The sequence below is a fragment of the Hippichthys cyanospilos genome, chromosome 7, assembly GCF_059441005.1.
Source record: "Hippichthys cyanospilos isolate Australia breed blue-spotted pipefish chromosome 7, RoL_Hcya_1.0, whole genome shotgun sequence".
NCBI classification, from domain to species: Eukaryota; Metazoa; Chordata; class Actinopteri; order Syngnathiformes; family Syngnathidae; genus Hippichthys; species Hippichthys cyanospilos.
Genome location: NC_142375.1, coordinates 24,410,076 through 24,428,660, shown reverse-complemented (window position 1 = coordinate 24,428,660; position 18,585 = coordinate 24,410,076). Strand labels below are relative to the sequence as shown.

General features: G+C 56.9%; 1 protein-coding gene across 3 annotated transcripts; it reads right to left on the bottom strand.

Annotated features, from left to right (window-relative positions):
* Positions 1 to 401: 401 nt before the first annotated feature.
* On the bottom strand, positions 402 to 18,548 carry mgat3b (beta-1,4-mannosyl-glycoprotein 4-beta-N-acetylglucosaminyltransferase b). 3 transcript variants are annotated; one of them, XM_088419947.1, is made up of 5 exons: positions 17,731 to 18,548; positions 8,109 to 8,514; positions 6,817 to 7,436; positions 5,488 to 5,770; positions 402 to 4,533 (listed from the first exon to the last, which is right to left on the bottom strand). In XM_088419947.1, exons 2-5 carry the CDS (start codon positions 8,511 to 8,513, stop codon positions 4,057 to 4,059), a joined length of 1,785 nt encoding a protein of 594 aa, XP_088276073.1. In that variant the 5' UTR covers position 8,514; positions 17,731 to 18,548; the 3' UTR covers positions 402 to 4,056. The 3 variants fall into 3 exon arrangements, with proteins under 3 accessions (XP_088276073.1, XP_088276071.1, XP_088276072.1); XM_088419945.1 differs by lacking the exon at positions 17,731 to 18,548 and adding an exon at positions 15,629 to 15,963; XM_088419946.1 differs by lacking the exon at positions 17,731 to 18,548 and having other exon boundaries at positions 8,109 to 10,045.
* Positions 18,549 to 18,585: the final 37 nt, after the last annotated feature.

Sequence of the window (18,585 nt, the reverse complement as noted above, 5' to 3'; positions counted from 1 at the left end):
CAGTGGACAAAAATAGCAACGACCACCTAAGCGTTCGAAATGAAGAATAATTTCGATATTTTCAACAACGAAAAAAATGATCTGAATTTCAAGCGCAACTTCATCTTTCAGACTACCGAGGGGGGAAAAAAACGACGTTTGAACTTTCTTTAACAGTGTTCCAATACTTCTGCGGTCTGTCTCGTTTTGGTGTAACAGCGACTTGGCGCGGTCACATGTGCATTACGTTCACGTGGCAACGTGACCGCTAGACGGTGCAAGAAACCACTCGAGACACACATCGAAACTCTTTACAGGGGAATGGGGATTTTTCAATACGATCTGTGGCTAGAGTTCCTTCATTAAAAAACAAGAAAACAAGAATATAGTGTTGTCATTTTTCTGAAAGCATCAGAGCGTGGTTGACTTTTTCAAATTAATTTATTATATTTTTTCCATAGAACCTCTGTGGTTTTTGATGGTTAACAATACATCCAGTCATTTCAATAAGCACGAGTTGAGTTCATTTGCAAAAGTTTTTCTTTTCCTGGCGTTTTTCATCCCATCACCAAAAAACAAAACAAACAAAAAAACGTCTTTGAGGGCGGGGTAACGTGGCGTCATCCTCTTGGACCGCGCTCTCTCTCTCTCTCTCTCTCTCTCTCTCTCTCTCTCTCTCTCTCTCTCTCTCTCGCTCTCTCTCTCTCACACTCACACTCTCTCACACACACACACACACACACACACACACACACACACACACACACACACACACGCACACACACACACACGCGCGAGAAAAAAATCAACGAGACAAAATCATAATAAAAAAATAAAACTATGTGAGCAGGTACAATCAGTGCAGGCACGGACAAAGGGGGTTCGGAAAATCGGAATCCGTCAAAAGCAAAAAGGAACTTTCACACGCCTTGTTGCTCAGGCTTTCAAGATGAAGCTGTCAATATTCAGCTTTTTATCGACAGTGACAAACAACAGCCCCTTTCACGTATTTGATCAAAAACCTTTTCGCGCAGAATTTCGTCGACTTCACGCGACTCGGCCGTTACGGTAGACAAGAACTCAGAAAATTCCGGGGGTCGGCCTGAGAGCCGCGAGATTGCAGATGACTCCCCGCCCGTGCCTTTGGCGCAGAACTCCGCAAAGCCGGCGGAAACAAGTCACTACCCCGAAAGACAGGAAAATTGCGCGGAGCTCCGTCACCCGGCGGCCGTTCCTCCCTTTCGCGCAACTAAATGACTTTTATGGGCAATTCCGCGCCAACGGCAAGTGTTCCGCAACCTCTTTTATATTTACTACCTTGAAAACGGGAATTTTCGAGGGTGGACTCGGAGCAGCGGTTCCACGCAAATGAAGTTGGCTCCGGGGGGCCTTTTTGCTCCCTCGCAAGCCGGGCCGAAGTTGGCTCCGATGGCCGTTTTGCTCCCTCGCAAGCCGGGCCGAAGTCGGCTCCGATGGCCGTTTTGCTCCCTCGCAAGCCGGGCCGAAGTCGGCTCCGATGGCCGTTTTGCTCCCTCGCAAGCCGGGCCGAAGTCGGCTCCGATGGCCGTTTTGCTCCCTCGCAAGCCGGGCCGAAGTCGGCTCCGATGGCCGTTTTGCTCCCTCGCAAGCCGGGCCGAAGTCGGCTCCGATGGCCGTTTTGCTCCCTCGCAAGCCGGGCCGAAGTCGGCTCCGATGGCCGTTTTGCTCCCTCGCAAGCCGGGCAATGCGTCAGCCGTTTGCGGCACTACCTTTCCCGCGCACGGCGGCGTGGGTAAACATCTTATTTTAACGGGAGCCGCTAAATGTGAGCAGCAGTTCAAGTAGACTTTCAAAGTGAATTTACCGCCCGGGGAGTCGGAAAACCCGCGGGTCCAGGTCCACAAAGTGGAAGAAACCCCCTGAAAAAGGCCGACTTTGATGGACGTTAGCGGGTGACGTGCTAACTTTACGCTGCCAATTTGGGGAAGCGTTCGCCCCGCCCAGGGATTCCAACGGGCGCCGCGAAAGGGGCTGAATCGGGCATGTCCGAAGCCGGTCTTCGAGGGCCGCCCGTCCTGGAGGGCCGCCCGTCCCGCGCGCCTCGGAGGTTTCCGTCGACGTGCCGGGCGGCCCCCCGGGACTGGCTTTGGACACGCCTGGCCTAAATGTTATTTTGTCTCATTTGGAACGTTTCCCCCCCAAAACAAACAGCGTCCTAAAAAAATAACCCTGTTAAGGACCAAAGATTGGAACCCGTCGCAAGACAAATCAATAAGGTGCATTCACACTGTTAAAGAACACGGAAAAAGGAGCCTCGGACACGGCCCGTCGCGGCCCGGGACGCCGGGACCGACGGGACGCCAAAAATGATGGCCCCGCCGACGTTATGGCCTCGGGGGAGGTAACGGGCGCGCGAGCGGACCTCCTTTCTGACGGCCCGCCTCCAAAGATACGGACGTCCTTTCTGACGGCGGGCCGAGCGGACGCCGTCTCAACTCAATTTCCATAGAGGCGCACGCGCCGACGTTTCCACCTTAAGGGAAAGTTCAATCACGCTAGAAAACCCAATCGACGGTGGCGCGAAACGCCGCGGCCGCGCTTACGCTCCGTTGCTGACCGGGGCTCGCCTCGCCGTTGGGATTTACCGCCGCGTCCCCCCGGCGACCCGAGCTCTCCGCATCCCCCGAACGCCGTACCCATTTCTTCGCAATACGAGCAAAAGTACGGGGACGCCTCGCGAACCCGACCGACCGCCGTCCCCTCTTCTGTCGCCGCGGTAACCGATCGCCGCCGTTTTCCGTCGAGCCCCGGCCCGCGCCGCCGCGGTAACCAAGCGACGTCCTTTCCTGTCCTCCGTCGTCCTAGTAACCACCGAGCGCCCCCCCGTCGGCCTTCCGTCGGCACGTCGACGCTAACCGCGGCCCATATCGCCGTGGTAACCGACCGCCGCCCTTTCTTGTCGCCACGGCGACCGACATTGCGCGCACGTTCGTTCGCGTCCAACAGCGGTCTTCTGCTCGATGCCCTTCGGCGTGCGTCCGACGGCCCAGCGACTCGCAAAATAGCCTCGGCCCGAGAGCCGGCCGCTTCATTTCCGCCCCCGTCGTGTCTCGGCGTAGCCGATCGAATCCCGGGCAAACAGATGCGACGTCTTTAGACGGACCGGGGTGTCCTCTACCGGACGGACGGACGGATGCTAATGAAGAGCGGCTCTCGGGAGGAAAGGGGCGGGGAGCATCAGAGGAACGCGAGGCAACGCTATCAGCTAGCCTCTCACTGAACGAGTCAAAGTATAGACGGCGAAAAGCAATAGACCGAGATGGGGGATATGCATTTTTTTGGCGGTGGGGTGGGGGGGTCCCTAGGTAGCTAGCCGGCGGCAAGAGTCCAAAAGACTAATGTCCACTACAGTGGAGCAAAATGAATAAAGTGGCTTTCAGGAGGCTACGGATCGGCGGGGGGGGCTAGCTTTCCACCCATTCAAACTAGCTGCTGGCTAGCTTTAAAAGAGAGTCAAAAGATACGCCAAACGTCTACCGCGGCGGACCGAAAGAAATCAAGCGGCTTTCAGGAGGATATAGACTTTCGGGGGGAGGGGGCGACCTAGCTCGCTAGCGGCTAGCTCCAATGAGTCAAAAGCTAGACGCCAAAAAGCTAACGTCCGCGGCGGCGGCTAAAGCGCCTTTCGGGAGGATGCGGATTTCTTGCGCTGGGATCCGGCGATCTAGCTTAAAGCTAGCCAGCATTCAAGCTAGCTCGAATGAGTCAACGGAGCGAAAACTATGGTCCGCCGCGGCGGACACGAATATAGAATGGCTCTCATGCAGCTTGAGTTCAACCGGAGCGACTAACTCAACCGTCGCGATAAGACGTTCTCCGATACCGCCGCAAATACGCACCGGCGATTCTCAAGGCAGCAGAACCTCCCTTAAACACGCACGGACGCCCATTCGTGACTCACGGCTGATTAGCGTCGGCGCGGACGCACGCGGGAGGGGCAAAAGCTCCCCGGGACGCACGCTCAAAGAGCGCCGAGCGATAGGCGCGCGCTCCGGCCGGCCGAGACGGCGGGAGCGGCGGAGCCCGGGGCGTCCGGGCTCAGCGGGCGTAGGGGTTCTCCAGGAGGTAGCGGTAGCGTTGGTAGTGCTCCATCATGTAGCCGGGGGCGTACATGTGCTCCTTGGGGTCCGCCGGCGGGTACTCCTGCAGCGAGCCGTCGAACCAGCCGCCGGTCCGGATGAGCTGGCGGATGTAGCCCAGGTCGCGCTTGTCCTGGTAGTCGCCCCAGCGCGGGAAGTCGCCGTTCTGGGCCGACACCAGCTTGTAGAGGATGCCCCGGGGCGTGAAGCACCAGGAGCAGTGCCAGCCGGCGAAGTGGAAGGGGCTGCCCAGGGACCACTGCACCAGGATGTGGCCCGTGCCGTTCTCGTACTTGCGGAAGGCCGGCATGGTGTAGTACTCGCGCCGGCGCAGCTTGATGCCGTCGCCCTCGTAGACGGCGCGCAGCATGCCCGTCGTGCAGCCCGACACCACCTCCAGCGAGCCCAGCTGCTTCCAGAAGAAGCCGTACAGCGACTGCACGCACACGCACGCACGCACGCACGCACGCACGCAGGCAGGCAGGGGTTGGTCTCGTCGGCGCCGGGCCTTTCCGCGCTAGCCCCCGACAAGGCCGTCGCCAGGAGCCGATCTTGCGCGCGACCGTATAAAAGCCTGGATTTTCTCCCCGGAAAGACCCTCGTGGCACCGCGGTACAAATGGCGCCGCAAATCACGCAAATTCCTTTCCGGACTCCAACGTACGACGTCGCCGCCGCCGTACGCGTCGTGGTTGGAGATGCGTTTCGATCGTTTATTGGTAGGCCGGCTCGCCCGCAAACCGGACCCTAGTTTTTAGCGCCGACGTTCACTGTGCTCTTGCGCTTTTCGTCTTGAACTCATTTCATCCAGATTTCCACCCGCCGGCCGTGTAGAACTAACAAACGGCACGCTGACGTTAGCTAACTTTGTACATATTCACATCGAAACACTTACGGAACATAACGCCTCGGGGGGCCGTCGCGTTGTTCGTTAGCGATGACGGCGCGCGGGAAGCGTTTGGCATGACCCCAAACTAAACTCAAGCACGCGCTCAAAATAATCCATACATAAATCTTATCGCATTATCTTTACATGACAAATTTGGATTATTATGCGCCCACGTGTATTTGTTAGCGTTTTCGATGCGTTTTTAGGATTTGGAAAGATGGATTTCAAGGGTTTAGGAGCATTTTTGGGCGCTCGGAACAAATTAGGCTATCCGCACGTAAAAAGCGGCTCCGCATATGAAACGCGAGTCGCGTTAGGAAACGCCTTCCGGGACCGATTGGTTTCGTACCGCCGCGCGCGTATCGGTAGTTTGTAAAACCCCAATTATCCGCGCTAACTACCGGCGTTACGACGGCGGTCCGCATCGCTCGTTAACACGAAGCCAAAGCGCCTTTTCGCCACGCCGTCCGTCACTTGAACTCGAAGACGATAAGAAAATCACCTTGCGCATGTGGATGGCAAACGGCTCGGTCCAGCCGTCGAAGAGCTTGAGGAAGAGGAGGCCCTCGCGGGCCGGGATCTCGTCGGCGTCGTTGATGACGAAGACGTCGTCCGGGCGCACGCCCTCCACCCGCGACATGCCGTTGCGCGTCAGGAAGGTGCGAAGGTAGTCGTCGGCGATCCAGCCGTCCTGCCGCCCGCCCTCGGGAAAATGGTCCAGGAACACGTACAGGATCTTGCGGCGCACGTAGTCGTAGGTGCCGTTCAGGAGCAGGCGCAGGAAGCTGCAACGCACGGACGTCAATTTTCAGGACGCTAATACCATCGCCTGGCTAATTTCCGCTAACTGGAAACGAGCCGGTCCGCTGACCAAACCGCCGCATTGCTAATAGCGGAGGTGGGCGACTTTTTGTTGGCCCCGCCCCCTCGCATCATTTTTCCAGGCAAAACTCTCGTCGGCGGTCCGTCGGTGTATTTTTGCCCGGGCTTCCGCCACCACTAGAGGGACCTTTTTTTTCCCGCATACGTACTTGACACCGACAAAATTTGCCCACGTTAACCGGTTAGCAATCGCGATTGGCATTAGCACGCATTCTGCTGACATTCACTTCACACATGTTAAATTAACATTCCACATGGAGTCGTGTCTTTAAAGTCAGTTAGACAATGCTACAACAATATTAAACTGTAGCTCTCTGTTAGCTACTGTGAGGTCGATAACTTCCCGATCTTCTTCTCGATGAGAACTCTTTGGAGTGACACTAGGTGGTGCGCCGAGAAGAGAAAGAGAAAGAGCCGTATGTCAAGACGGTCTTTGCATACCATACTTTTTTTTTTTCTCTCCAAAGTACGTTGCGGTAACTGAGCGTTACTTGACTTTTGCTACTTTTTTTTTTTTTAACTGGAACAGACAGCCCTTGTTTTTATGGGGAGTCACGCGTGCAGGAAAATTTTCCTCGTGGAAAACGGTGGCGCACTCACGCTTTGTTCCGGCTGACGTTTTTATTCGACCTATTTTTAGGTTTTAAGTCGCCTTTTTTCCCCGGCCCAAGTTGAGCCCTTGGTACTACGACTTGCGAAGAAAACGCGAGAAAAGATGAGCCCCGAACAAAGAGCGCCCGAGGTCCAAAGGTGTAACGGTCAGACAAATGTCCCGCGGGAGGGACCGTGGGGACGCCGGGTCCGGTTCCGGACATGAGCTAGCCCGAGATCGGTGGCTTTGACTTCCACCTCGGCTCAAAGTATTTAGCTAGCTAGTAATCCATTTTGTCAGCGGGGCGGGGCGGGGCGGGGCGGGGCGGGGCGGGGCGGGGCGGGGCGAGGCGGGCACCTGAGAGGTCTTTTTTCCCCGTAGGCGGTGAAGTTGGACTCGCATACGATGAAGAGGTCTACGGCCTGCGCCAGCTCGTGAAAGCGCACGTGCAGCAGGTCAAACTCGTGGTTGACGTTGATGGCGTTGATGACGCGGCGGGGCGTCTCTCGGGGCGTCAGCCGCTCTTTGGTGGGCAGGTTGGAGTGGTACACCATGGTGGGCACCCCGCAGTAGGGCCCGTGCCAACCGGGCCGGCACACGCACTTCACCAGCCGCCGACCGCCCCGCGTGACCCTGGTCTTGGACCCGGGGGTGACAGAGGCCCGCCGCTGCCGCCGGACCTCCAGAGGTCGCCGTTGGCCGGCGACGGCGGCGGGGCGGCCGCCCTCCCCGGCGCCGCCCGCTTTGCCGGCGTTCTCCTTGGGGCCCGCCACCTCGGTGCCCTGCCGGAAGCAGAGCGCGCCGGCTCGGGTTCGGGCGAAGTACGGCGTCTTGTCGTCCCGCAGCCGGTGAGTGCGGGTGTGCAGGTCGCCCATGGATTCCGACGGGTCCCGGGACGGGCCGGCTTTGGGGGACTTTGCGGGGTCCGGAGGCAGGTGAGTGGGATCCCATAGGGGAAGGTGGTCTTCCTCGTCTCGCTGGGGAGAAAAAACACAACAAAACAAAGCAAAAAAAAAAAAAAAAATCACAAAAGGCAAATCCCACCCTAAAGCGGCCAAACGTTGGCCGGTAGGCTCCCGTAGGGGGCGGAGGGCAAAAGGAAGACGTGAAAACGGACGAGCATGTGAAAGTTGTCAATATAACTATAAAAAAAAACCTTGGATAATACGCCCACTTTGCAATAAGACGTTGGCTTCACAAACTCAAGTCGAGCTTACTACATCGACGCAAAGTAACCGGCCACGCCTGCGGCCGTCGCCATCCACGGCGACGAAAGCGTCCGTGCTGTCGATCCATCGATCCATACCAAAAACACAAGCGTCGCACGTCTCTGCTGTTTAGCGCACAAGTCCGTTGCGCTAGCGCGCCGCCGATCGGCTAGCTTTCGTTAGCAACCGTGCAGCGCTTTGACGACGTCGCCGTCATTTTCTTCCGCCGTATTTTAAGCACGGAATGGCGCGCGCCCGCTAGCGTGGTAACTGAGTGCTCATGCGAACTAAGCCACGTCGCCATACGGGTGGAATTTCAGCTCCCCGGTGTCTGCTTTCAATGCGTTCCTTTTAAGGCGGACGGCGGGATTCCGCCCCAAAAGCACAAAGGCTTCGGCCCCACGCGCGCGCTTCGGGACGCGGTGTTCGGTTTCGGCCTACCTGACTCGGGTTCCGGTCCGGTTCCTCCCAGGGGCGAGGAGGCGCCGGCACCTCCCCGACCTTCACCTCAGCCCCCGCGCTCCCCGCCGCGCCGGCCCCTTCCGACTGGGCCCCCGCCCCCCCTCCGGCTTTGCCGTCGGACGGGCCGAGGACCGGCGGCGGGGGCGCCTCCTCGGGGGAAGCGGGGCTGGGCGGCGCGCCCGTCCCGCCCGTCCCGCCCGTCCCGCCCCCCTTCTCCTGCCAGAAGAATCCGCCGACCATGATGAAGGACTTGATGTTGGGGTACGGCGCCGACAGCTCGCGCAGCAGGGACACATAGTGGAGCGCCTTGTAGTAGTGCAGGAAGGAGATGACGCACAGGCCCACCGTGCACAGCAGGAACACCCTGTGGCGCCGCATTTTCATCCTGCGCCCCGCCCCCCGGCGAAGAAAAAACAAATGTTAGTGCCTCCTGAAAAACTGCGTCCTTTTTCCCGGCCGAATGGGTCAGTCGGCGGGACTCAACGAAATCAACCGAATGGTTTTCCCAAAGCATTCAGTAGGTCGCGATGGTAAAAAGCCACATCCTCCCCCGTAGCGCACCCGAACGGCTGGACCCCACTCGTCACGCGCCACCTCCCCTTACCCGTCGAGGTGCCGCCAAGGAAAATTCTGCTCTTTTCAAATGCGAATAAGAATCATGGAATTCTGGTCAAATGCCTCGTTTTGGGGTTTTTTCATGGAGCGGCGGACACCCTGGACTAACGCTCGCCTAACCTAAGCCGCTAACGTCGCGGCAAACGGGACCGAGCCCACGTCCGACCCAACCTTCCCGCCTTTTTTGCACCAAACACCAATTTTACAGGGGAGCGAGGAACGGCCAGGAAATTCACTCTTTCCAAGCACGAAATCCAAAACGAAGCCGATTAGCATCCCGCAAATGTTTGCTCCAAACTTGCTACGGGGTTCGAAAATTCCTGGAAAAATTGGGCTTTCGGAGCACCTCAGATTTAAAGCGGCCCCATTCTATTAGCCGCCACCATTCATGGAAAAGGTCTCCTGCCAAAAGTTGCCCCCGGCCGCAAAAAACATTTGCATTTTTAGCGCTATTTTGCAAAGCTGCCCCCGGGAAGGAGAAAAGCTCCCACTTGCTGCCCCAACTGGAAATAAGACGACATATTATCAATACAAATGTTATTACAATACCAAAAACTTTTGAAAAACATAAATCGACTCTGCTTTTTAAAGCATGTTTACAGGTTGCGGCTTAGTCTAAAACTGAAAACAGAAAGAACCAAAATGGTTGAAATCAAATCTAGACAATCCTTATCTTCTGGTAATATGACCGACACACCCGCACAATGTTTTATTTCTATCCTAGCGGGGACAGATCATCGAGGCGACGCCCCCGAGCCTCACGGTAACCGTCGGAAAGCATTGCCCGAGTTCAACCCCGACCCGGCGCCGACCTAAACTCTGAAGTGGCCTGAACTGGCGGGGTCGACGGAGTAAAACCTGGGATTTGACCTTCTGAAAAGGCGCGGGTGCTGCCATCAACCGCGCAGCGCAAAAGGAAAGCCGGCCGCCGAAAAGTTTTCCGACCCCGCCTGACGGGCGAGCGCGGGGGCGGGCTCCGAGGGCGGGGCGCCGCTAAACAAAGCGAACGTGGGCTACCTTTGCGCGGCCCGTTTCCTAGTTCCGGTCTGACCGTTGGGCGCCATTTCGCTCCGTCCCCGCGGCGGAGATGGTTCCGAGCTGAAAAGCTCCCCTTTCTCACTTCCTCTTTTGTTTTTCGCCGCCGACGTAGGAAGTATTTTCAGCGGAGATTGAGCAAGACAAAGTGAAACAAAGGCTTTCGTTCGTTCGCTACCGCTTTTTCTCCGTCGATCGGGATCCTTCCTCCGAACGGAAAGGAAATCGAACCCGCTTAGAAGGAAAGCGGCGCGGGCGGGCGGGCGGGCGGGCGGGCGGGCGGGCGGGGGAGTTTTGGGGCCGAGGGCTCGGGACAAACGTCCGTCCTCAAAGAACTTGTTGAAATTGCGCATTTTGGCGATTCCGCCCGCGAGTGACGTGAGCGGCGCGCGCCGCCGGGCGGGCGGCTTTGGCGTGCGGTCGAGGCCCACGAGATAAAGACGACCACTTACGCTCCCGGTCGGGGCTTCGTTTTTATTCGCGCGCCATATTCTCGCAGTCACATGACCGTGGCGCGGTACGTGACGGGCCCGGCGTTTGCGCCGCACGCACCGACACGCATTCTTGTCTATTACGCGTGTGTCTAAATGACTTGCGTGCGAGACGATAAGACAAAGAAAGATTCCTTGTCAACATGGCGGAGTCTGATGGTGTCTGTTTCCTGCGTTGGCGCGCGCGCGCGTCACGAAGAAACAAGACTGCTGTTGATTCCAGTACAGTGGAGCTCATTGTGTCTTAGCGTGTGCGCGCGCGAGAGGGGTCGAGGCCGGGCCGGGCCGGGCCGGGCAGGGCCGGGCCGGGCCGGGCCGGGCGCGAGGCCGTGAACGCGCGGCCGCCTACGGAGACGGCGACTCAAACGGAAGCTCGGTCAACGGAAGCTTTCGGCTGGCGGGAGCCGCGTCGGCGATGATCCGGTTCGGCCCCGACCTCGACAAAAAGGGCCGCCGGCGAGGTCGGCGACATCCTTTCATTTCTCCGCCATGAGCCAAACAGGTTGAAAACCAAAGGATAAATCAAGAAACAAACGGGGGGCGCCGTCCGTCGGTCTTTTCAATATCCCCCCATTTTTCTTGACCTTTCCATGACAGCGCCCCCTTCCTCCCGACGAGCCCTCTTCGCGTATCGGCCGTTTTTCCGAGCGCTCCGTTAAGTCGGTCGGCCGCCCGCGTGGACGCCGGCGCCCCGGCCTCCGGCCGAGGCGGCTTTCGCGCGGCGTGGCCGCACAAGTTAGCTGAAACCTAATCGGCTAAAAACTCCAACTTCGACCTACGACACCGGAAGGAGCCGAACCGAATGGAGGTGACGCCAAAAGATCAGAATATGGAGAATCGTTTTATCCCCTCCCCCCCAAAAAAAACATAGTATATATATACATATATATTTAGTAAAAATGAATTTAGAACAAAATTGACTTTCATTATCGTTATCACGGTTACGACGTCGGGTTCCGTTAGGCCAGCGGGGAAGTTCTCGCCGGCCACCGCTGCAAAGCGATAAACCTGCGTAAGCGTATCAGGATAAACACCTTCCCGTATGGGACGATTTTCTTCCGTGCGCGAGTTTTTACTGAGCAAACAGCCGTAGCGAATTTTCCAAGACGGCGCGTGTGTGTGTGTGTGTGTGTGTGTGTGTGTGTGTGTGTGTGTGTGTGCGCGCGCGCCAAGCAGTCTCCAAGATAGCGCAGTAGGAAGCACAATGGCGTCCATTCACTTGACATTTTGGCAAATAGCGCTGAATCACTCCTGTCTCCTTGCGCGTGTGAGAGAGAGAGAGAGAGAGACGGACGCAGCGAACGCGCGCGGACACACTCGATCCCCGATCCAGCCATTTTGGAGGCGGCGTTTTCCGGCGCGGCCCAACCTTTTCATTTGGCCGACAACGGCGACCAAGTGAAAAAATAAAGGGCCAATTGGCCGAAAGGGAACCCGGGCCGTCCTTTTCCTCCATTGCGACGTTTTCCCCGAGCCCAACGGGGAATTGCTTTGCCGCGCCGTTTAAAGTCAGGCTTTTATCCGCAAAAAGCACATTTACGGCCTTCGTCGGAACGACGCCGTGAAATATTTGGGGAAAAAATATGAATAAGGATGCGCAGCGTCAGCCCGACGCCATCGCGGGATTCCTTTTCTTCCGTTATTTGACAAATCTGGCCGGAATCGCGTCTCGTCACCCGTTGTTTTCTCTTCCGAATGGAAGGCGGGCGACCGGCGCGACTTCCCGTCCGGCGGTCCCGCGCCCGGAGATCAACAAACGCGCGAGAGCCCCTCCGGGGGCTCGGCGGGGCCCCGGACGAAAAGTCTTGGAGGTCGCTCCCGGGCTACGGTCCGGGCTACGGTCCGACCTCCGCCGACGGCGACCCGGGCCCGAAGGCTCCCGATTCCCGGAACGTTTGCCGTACGACGGGCCCGGCCGCGCCGTATGTTGCGAGCGTCATCGAGAAAGCGCGCCTTTTCCGTTCAGGACCCTTTTCCCCGCCAAAGATGGCCGATATTTCACCGCGACGTAGACTTAAGACCAAAAGGCCAACAGATTCACATCCGCGTAACATACGACTTCCGGCCGAACGACGTCGCGCGGGAAGCGCTGGGCTGGGCTGCGCTGGGCTGGGCTGGGCTGGGCGCGGCGCGGCCTCGGACGGGAGTGAACTTACGTGCTCCAAATAATGGCAAAAATAAATAGCGGGCTACGCTACGGCTGACGCGTGGCATCAAAAGGCGCCGTCGCGTCCGACATTAGCGGCGTCGGCGCTTTGGCCGGTGGCTCAACGACATCGCGCGGAATGCACTTTGCGCGGCCTCAAACTAAAGTAAAGTTACGCGCCGGAAAGAATGGGAAAAATAAATATTAAGCTAGGCGAGGGTACGTTGAAGACGAACCCTTTTTACGTGAATCACATACGTAACATTCGTATCTTGAATTTTCTCTCCACCAAAGATGCTATTTTTGGCTAACTTACGCTCGACGCCGAATGCCGGCGACGGGCACCGCGCCATCGGGGAAACGGCGAAAGGCCGAGGCGCGGGGCGGGGCGGGGCGGGGCGGGGCTTGCCCGGGCAAAGGGAGCTTTCGGGCCCGTCCCCTCTGGCTTCCCGCCCCCTCGGCCGCCCCGCGTCTGTCCCTCGGGGGCGAGCTGGCGCTCGGCCGCGGATCGGAGCGGCGGGACCGCGTCGGCCGCCGACCCTTCGCGGCGCGCGTGCAGGTGACCTTCGCGTTTGCCGCGTTTATCGGGGGGGGGGGGGGGGGGGACGGCGTCGTACGGCCCCGGCGCTCGACGCGCTGCGGGAATAGACGTCAAATTGATTCGACTTCTCGCGGTAACAAAAGTCACCAAAAAAGCGCACGCCGCGCGGATAAATATTTCCCGCGGCGGGGAAACGAGTAGCCGCAAAGAAAGATTAGAAAATAAATAGAACCCCGGTTGCTTTGCTTCCCGCAGATCATTTTTTCCCCCCATACTCCTAATGAAGACAGATATTTCCTATAGTCCAGATGAAGAAAACAAGCAGCTCTAGACACGCTGCTTTTTGCTCCACCCCCGACACTAAGAAATCGCGGGGGGGGGGGGGGCGCTCGCTTTTCCACCCGTGTCGGAAGGAGTTACTTTCTCGTCGCTAGCGGTGCTAAAAGACTAAGAACGGGACCGGATCCCCGCCGGCCGCTCCCAAAGGCTGGCGTCGTGACCCCGGCCATTTTTGAGAGCGGGGCGCATCCACGGGCGAGCGGCGGAGGGGGGGGGGGGCGAGGAGCCGTGACGGGAAAAGGAAAAGCGCTTCCCTTCACACGACGACAAAGCCACCTCCACAAACACGTTTCGTTAAGAGGCCGGAGGCCCGCCTTCCAAAGTTTGGACGCTCCAGCTGAGCGCTCGGGGTGAGCGGCGGGGCAAAACAACAGGAAGGACAAGTAGCAACACGCACGCCGCCGGAAAAATGTCGGCGCGCGCCCAAGAAAATCCTGCGCGCGGTCTGACTCGGGAAAGTGTTCAAAAAGACGGCAGAAATTGGAAAGCCCTGCCTTTCATTCTCTCCAGGAACAGTGGAAGCGCAGCTGGCGTCCTGGTGCGCGTGCGCTTGCGTGTGGGGGGGGGGGCTGTCAGATCAGAGGCGGAACGCGGCTTAATTGCCGCGGCGACAGCGGCAAAAACAGAATAGGACGAGTTAGCTTAGCAAAGCGAAAATGATTAGGCGGCTCGCCTCCTATCCAATTCTTCAAGCCGAGCCCATAAAAAAAGTTGAAATGTTTTTTGCATAATATTACAAAAATTTGCTTTGATTGTTCTGACTTCAAAGTATCAAAATATCAAAATTTGCAATTAAGTTCCGGGATTATTTTGGTTGCTTTTGCTCCAGGTCCGGATTTCAAAATGCAACAATGAAAAAAAAATAAAGCAAAATTCTCCAATGGTGCAAAAAAAGCCATCGAGATCTAGTTCCCAAAACCGAGGGGTATAGTTTCAAAAGGTCAGGCCAGGTGCGACGAGCGGCCGGCCCGTAGCTCCGCCCCCTCGCCTCCGCTCTACCGTATCTACGAAGGCCTGAGGCGCCTCGACGCAAAAGGAGTATTTCTTCGGATTCGCGGCTTCGGCGGACCCGTTGAGTAGCCGGAATCTTCCCCGCGGCAAAACCCGAGCCCACGTCGACTTCTCGGATCCCAAATTTGCCTTTTTTGTTTGTTTTTGGAAGCCGCGTCCCCCTTATGAACAAAAACGGCGATAATAGCCAAAGTGCGCGTGTGCATACGTATATATACATATATATATACACATACATATTAGTGGTGAAATGCAAAGCTACGTCATAATTGAAGTTGAAAGACGTCGGCGAGTCCGGGCTAAGGCGCTCCGGCAAACGTCGGAGGTCGGCCAGGCCAGAACGTCTATCGCGCCCAAACGCGGAATCGGAATGGATCGGAAAGGATCGGCGCAAAAATGGGGGGAAGGGCACCGTTGCGCACGCGTCGGCTTTTCGGTACGTCCAAAATATTTTCAGCGGGGGCCGACGAGCCCATTCCACGCGCGCCTCTCCGCTTCACCTTTGCCGGCAAATAGGATGGAAGGCGCCGCATGGATTTTAGCCCCCCGGTGGCTTTTCTTTTCAGGTATGCTTTCTCAAAAACATGGAAAAGCCCCAGTCGGGTCCATATTTTTCCGGGGGGTCAAGCTCGCCGGCCGCGTGGAGAAAAATCGATTTCGAAGCGAGACGAAATGACTATTCGTCGCCAAACACGAATGGCATAAGTAATCATTGGAAAAGATTTTCATTTCTTGAAAAGAATCAGCTCATTTTCACACTTTTGAAAATCCAAGCCAAATCCAATTCTTTCCGACCCGTTGCGAGTCCGCGTTCGGAAGGGACGACAAGTTTTGACAATCTCTGCAACATTTTAGCCTTCTTCCAAAAGCCTGAGTTGATCCGCAGTTCCCCAGGGCTTAGTTAACCCTTTAACCTTCTTCCGCTACGAAGCGGGCGAGAATTTTCCGGATTTGAGAGAAATCTAGGGCCCGTTTCGTGTCCAATAAAGGCTTCGGCTCTCTGCCGAATGACATGACCGTCAAGACTAACCGATTGGAGCTTTTCATTTCTTGAAAGGAAAACTCGTTTGGATATTTTGGGGCCGGAAGGAAGCAGTTGGGCGGGCCGGAAAGGGCCCGCGAGCCTCGGTTCGGAGCCCCCTCCCGCGCTCGAGTCAGAAAAAAAAGAACCAAAAAAAAAAAAAAAAGCAGAAAAGCCGTGATCATAAACGGGGAGGGAGGGAGGCGGCGCGGGCCATCGTCCGCGCCGCGCCGCGCCGCGCAGCTTGTTATTCTCGAGTGGATGGAGCGCGTTGCGCAGGCGCACAAGCTCTCCTCTTACCCATCTGCGCTTGTGTCAGATGCCTTTTCATGGGTCCACTGCGGATGAGAGCCCGGGCGCTCGTCCGACCGGATCCCGCGCGAGGCGCCGCATCTCGACGGGCCGGCCGGCCGGAGCGCCCGATGCCGAGGCGGCGACGGACGAACGGAGGGACGGAGGGACGGATGGAGGGATGTGGATTGTGGAAGCGCTGAGGCGGGACCCTCCGCGGGGGTGGCGACCGCCCGATTTGGCCTTGCGTGCTTCCGCTCGGCTCCGCTCCCCCGCCGTGCAAAAAAAAAAAAAAGCCCAATCATAAAAAAAAAAAAAAAAAAAAAAAAACGAAACAAAAACAGAAAACTAGTCCCGTTCGCCTCGTAGTTCAGTCGCAATTGAGCACCATCTTGGCTGCAGGTTGGAAGCTCGTCGGAGAAGAGACGAGAAGAGAGCTCCGCCTTCCCTCCACAAGGGCTGGAGGGGGCTTCGTGGAAGGGGAAGAAGGGGGGGGGGGCGGAAATATGAGAGGGGGTTGGCCAGCGAAGAGCGGGAGGAGGAGCTTGGCTAATGAACGTCTGTTATTTGTCCTGAGATCAGGGGCGTAGCGAGAAAATGTGCCCCCCCTCAGAAAAAAACCCACTACCCCGTCACACGTGGTCAAAAATAGAGGAAAAATGATTACACGTGTAATCTAAGGGCTCCGCGGGGAGAAGACCCCCTCCCTTAGCAGGCGCGAATACGAGCGGCCCCGGCCTTGCTATTTTTACCTCGGCCGCGGTGCCGGTGCCGGTGGGGGCTGGGGGTGACGTTCACTCACGGGGTCCGCGACCCAGGAGGCGCCGAAAGACAACGCGGAACGCGGAGCCGATTGCGTCTCCGCGGAAGGCGGGATCCGCGAGCCGAGTCTCCGGCCGCGTCATCTTCGGTGGCCGGCGAGTGGCAAAACCCAATTCCGCACTACGTCGTCTCCGTTTGTTGTTTACTTCTCGCTGCATCGGGGAATGCAAATTGCCGCCCGGGGAAGTCATAGAATAAGATTTTCATTTTGCGGCGCAACTATACATCTCTCCAATCCCCAAAAGGATTGCTTGTCAAAAGTCCCAAATCGAAATTGTTCGGCGGAAAGCCGTCCCGTCCGGACGATCGACCTCGGCTCGCGAACGTTTGTCACCGCGACAACGGGCCGCCAATATCGCAGAACGAGCGCATTTGACCTCTCGCCGGCCGGCTAAACGACGCCGATGAAAAGGCTTGACCACTGCCGCGCTAACGTCGCCGCGCTCGGTCCGACCGCGGGCGGCCCGGCACCGGAAATAACGACGTTCCCGACTGATGGAGTTGAACATTTAGGCTGTTGGTTCGTTTGCGCTTTGTTTGGCTTGATCTGATTTTTGTTTTTTGGCGAGCCCTTTGGCCGCTGTCGGTATTGCATGCTGTAGTGAGGAAAGACAATGCGGCTTCACCCCGCGGGTGCGCGGGGGATTAGAGGAAAAACGCAAACAGCAACAGCAGCAGCAACAACCTTCCCGAGCCCCCACAAATACACTCCTTAAGGGGGTCATCCGAGGTCAGCCTGTCAAAATCCGTGCTCGGAATCATCGAGAAGAGAGATGACTCATCTAGGACGTCGTAAAAGAAGATCAAGAGAAGCGGCGGCCTCCCTCGTACCGGTCAAGGTCTCGCTCCGTGACTCAAAATAACAAACTGTGCGAAAACCACACCGCTGATTAAAAAAAAAACAAAAAAAACATCCGAACGACACCCGGGACGTCTCATTCTCTAGAAAGAACTTTTGGGAAGGTGTTTTCCTCGCGAGAACATTTCCGAAAAGCAACGCGGGGATGACACGTGACCGTCCGGGGCCACTTGGCGCTTCAAGACATGGACGGCGCAAAAATACAATGCATTGAGCGGCACAAACGCTTTTTCTTATAGTGTGCATTTTTGGGGTGAGTTGGTTATACCGTATGTGTTTTTTTTTCCTTTCCTAACTTGTAAATTGCCACCTCGGCCTCCGACGCTCCAGTTTATCCAGCTCAACTCTCATGACGGCTTTGCTCTGTGCGCCGCAGCCCGCAGATGTTTGTCCATACACCGGCAAATGGTAAATATTCCAAAGCGGTTACCTTTTGAAACGGCGGCCTCGCCTTCGGGTCAACGCCTCGTCGTCTGCTTGACTCGCCGCGGCTCCCAGGTGACTCTAATCAGCTGCGCTATTATGAGAGGGGCGGAGGTGCGCGCGCGCGCGCGCAACGTTCGCGCTCCCAACCCAACCGCACCCGCGCAGAAGCTTGCCAAAGGTGAACTTGGGCCAAACGCACGGATGACGCACCTGCACGATAAAAGTCGCGTTCCATCGCTGCAGAAAGGAGCGACACGCATGGCTCGCGTCACGCTCAAATCGAATATCGCTCGCGGGGAGAAAAACGCCATGACACGGTTGAAAAAAAACAACAAAAAAAAAAACAATCACGGCGGGAGCGACGCAAGCCCGACTTGTCGCAGCTCGCCGGGAAAACTGAAATGAATTTAATGATCTTTTCTCATCTGGTATTTGAGTGCTGGATTTCGCAGCGGCTACGCCTGGAGGAAAAGCAAAGGCGCGCCTTCAACAAATGGCCTATTTTATTTGCGTTTTCATATAGAAGGCATTTCCAGGCACAAAGAACGGAAGCTCTAAAACGGCGCAACTTACTTGAAACGTTTTTCATAAGCGGGACGCAGCGCATTAAAAGGCGCATAGAATAGAAGCTGCAGCGGTGGCCGGCCTTGCGTTATGCAGGGACCGCCCACGAAACGGGTCTCATCCGATTACAAAGCGCACCTTGGGTGAACGGCCTATTTGAAAAGTGTTCTCACATATAGGGGGAAGCGCGTTATAAGTTGCAAAGAATAGAAGCTACAAGAACGGCTGGGCTTACCTTGTGCGTAGGTCCAGTAGATGGCGCTGCGCTCAAGGGAATCAAAACAAAACAATCGGA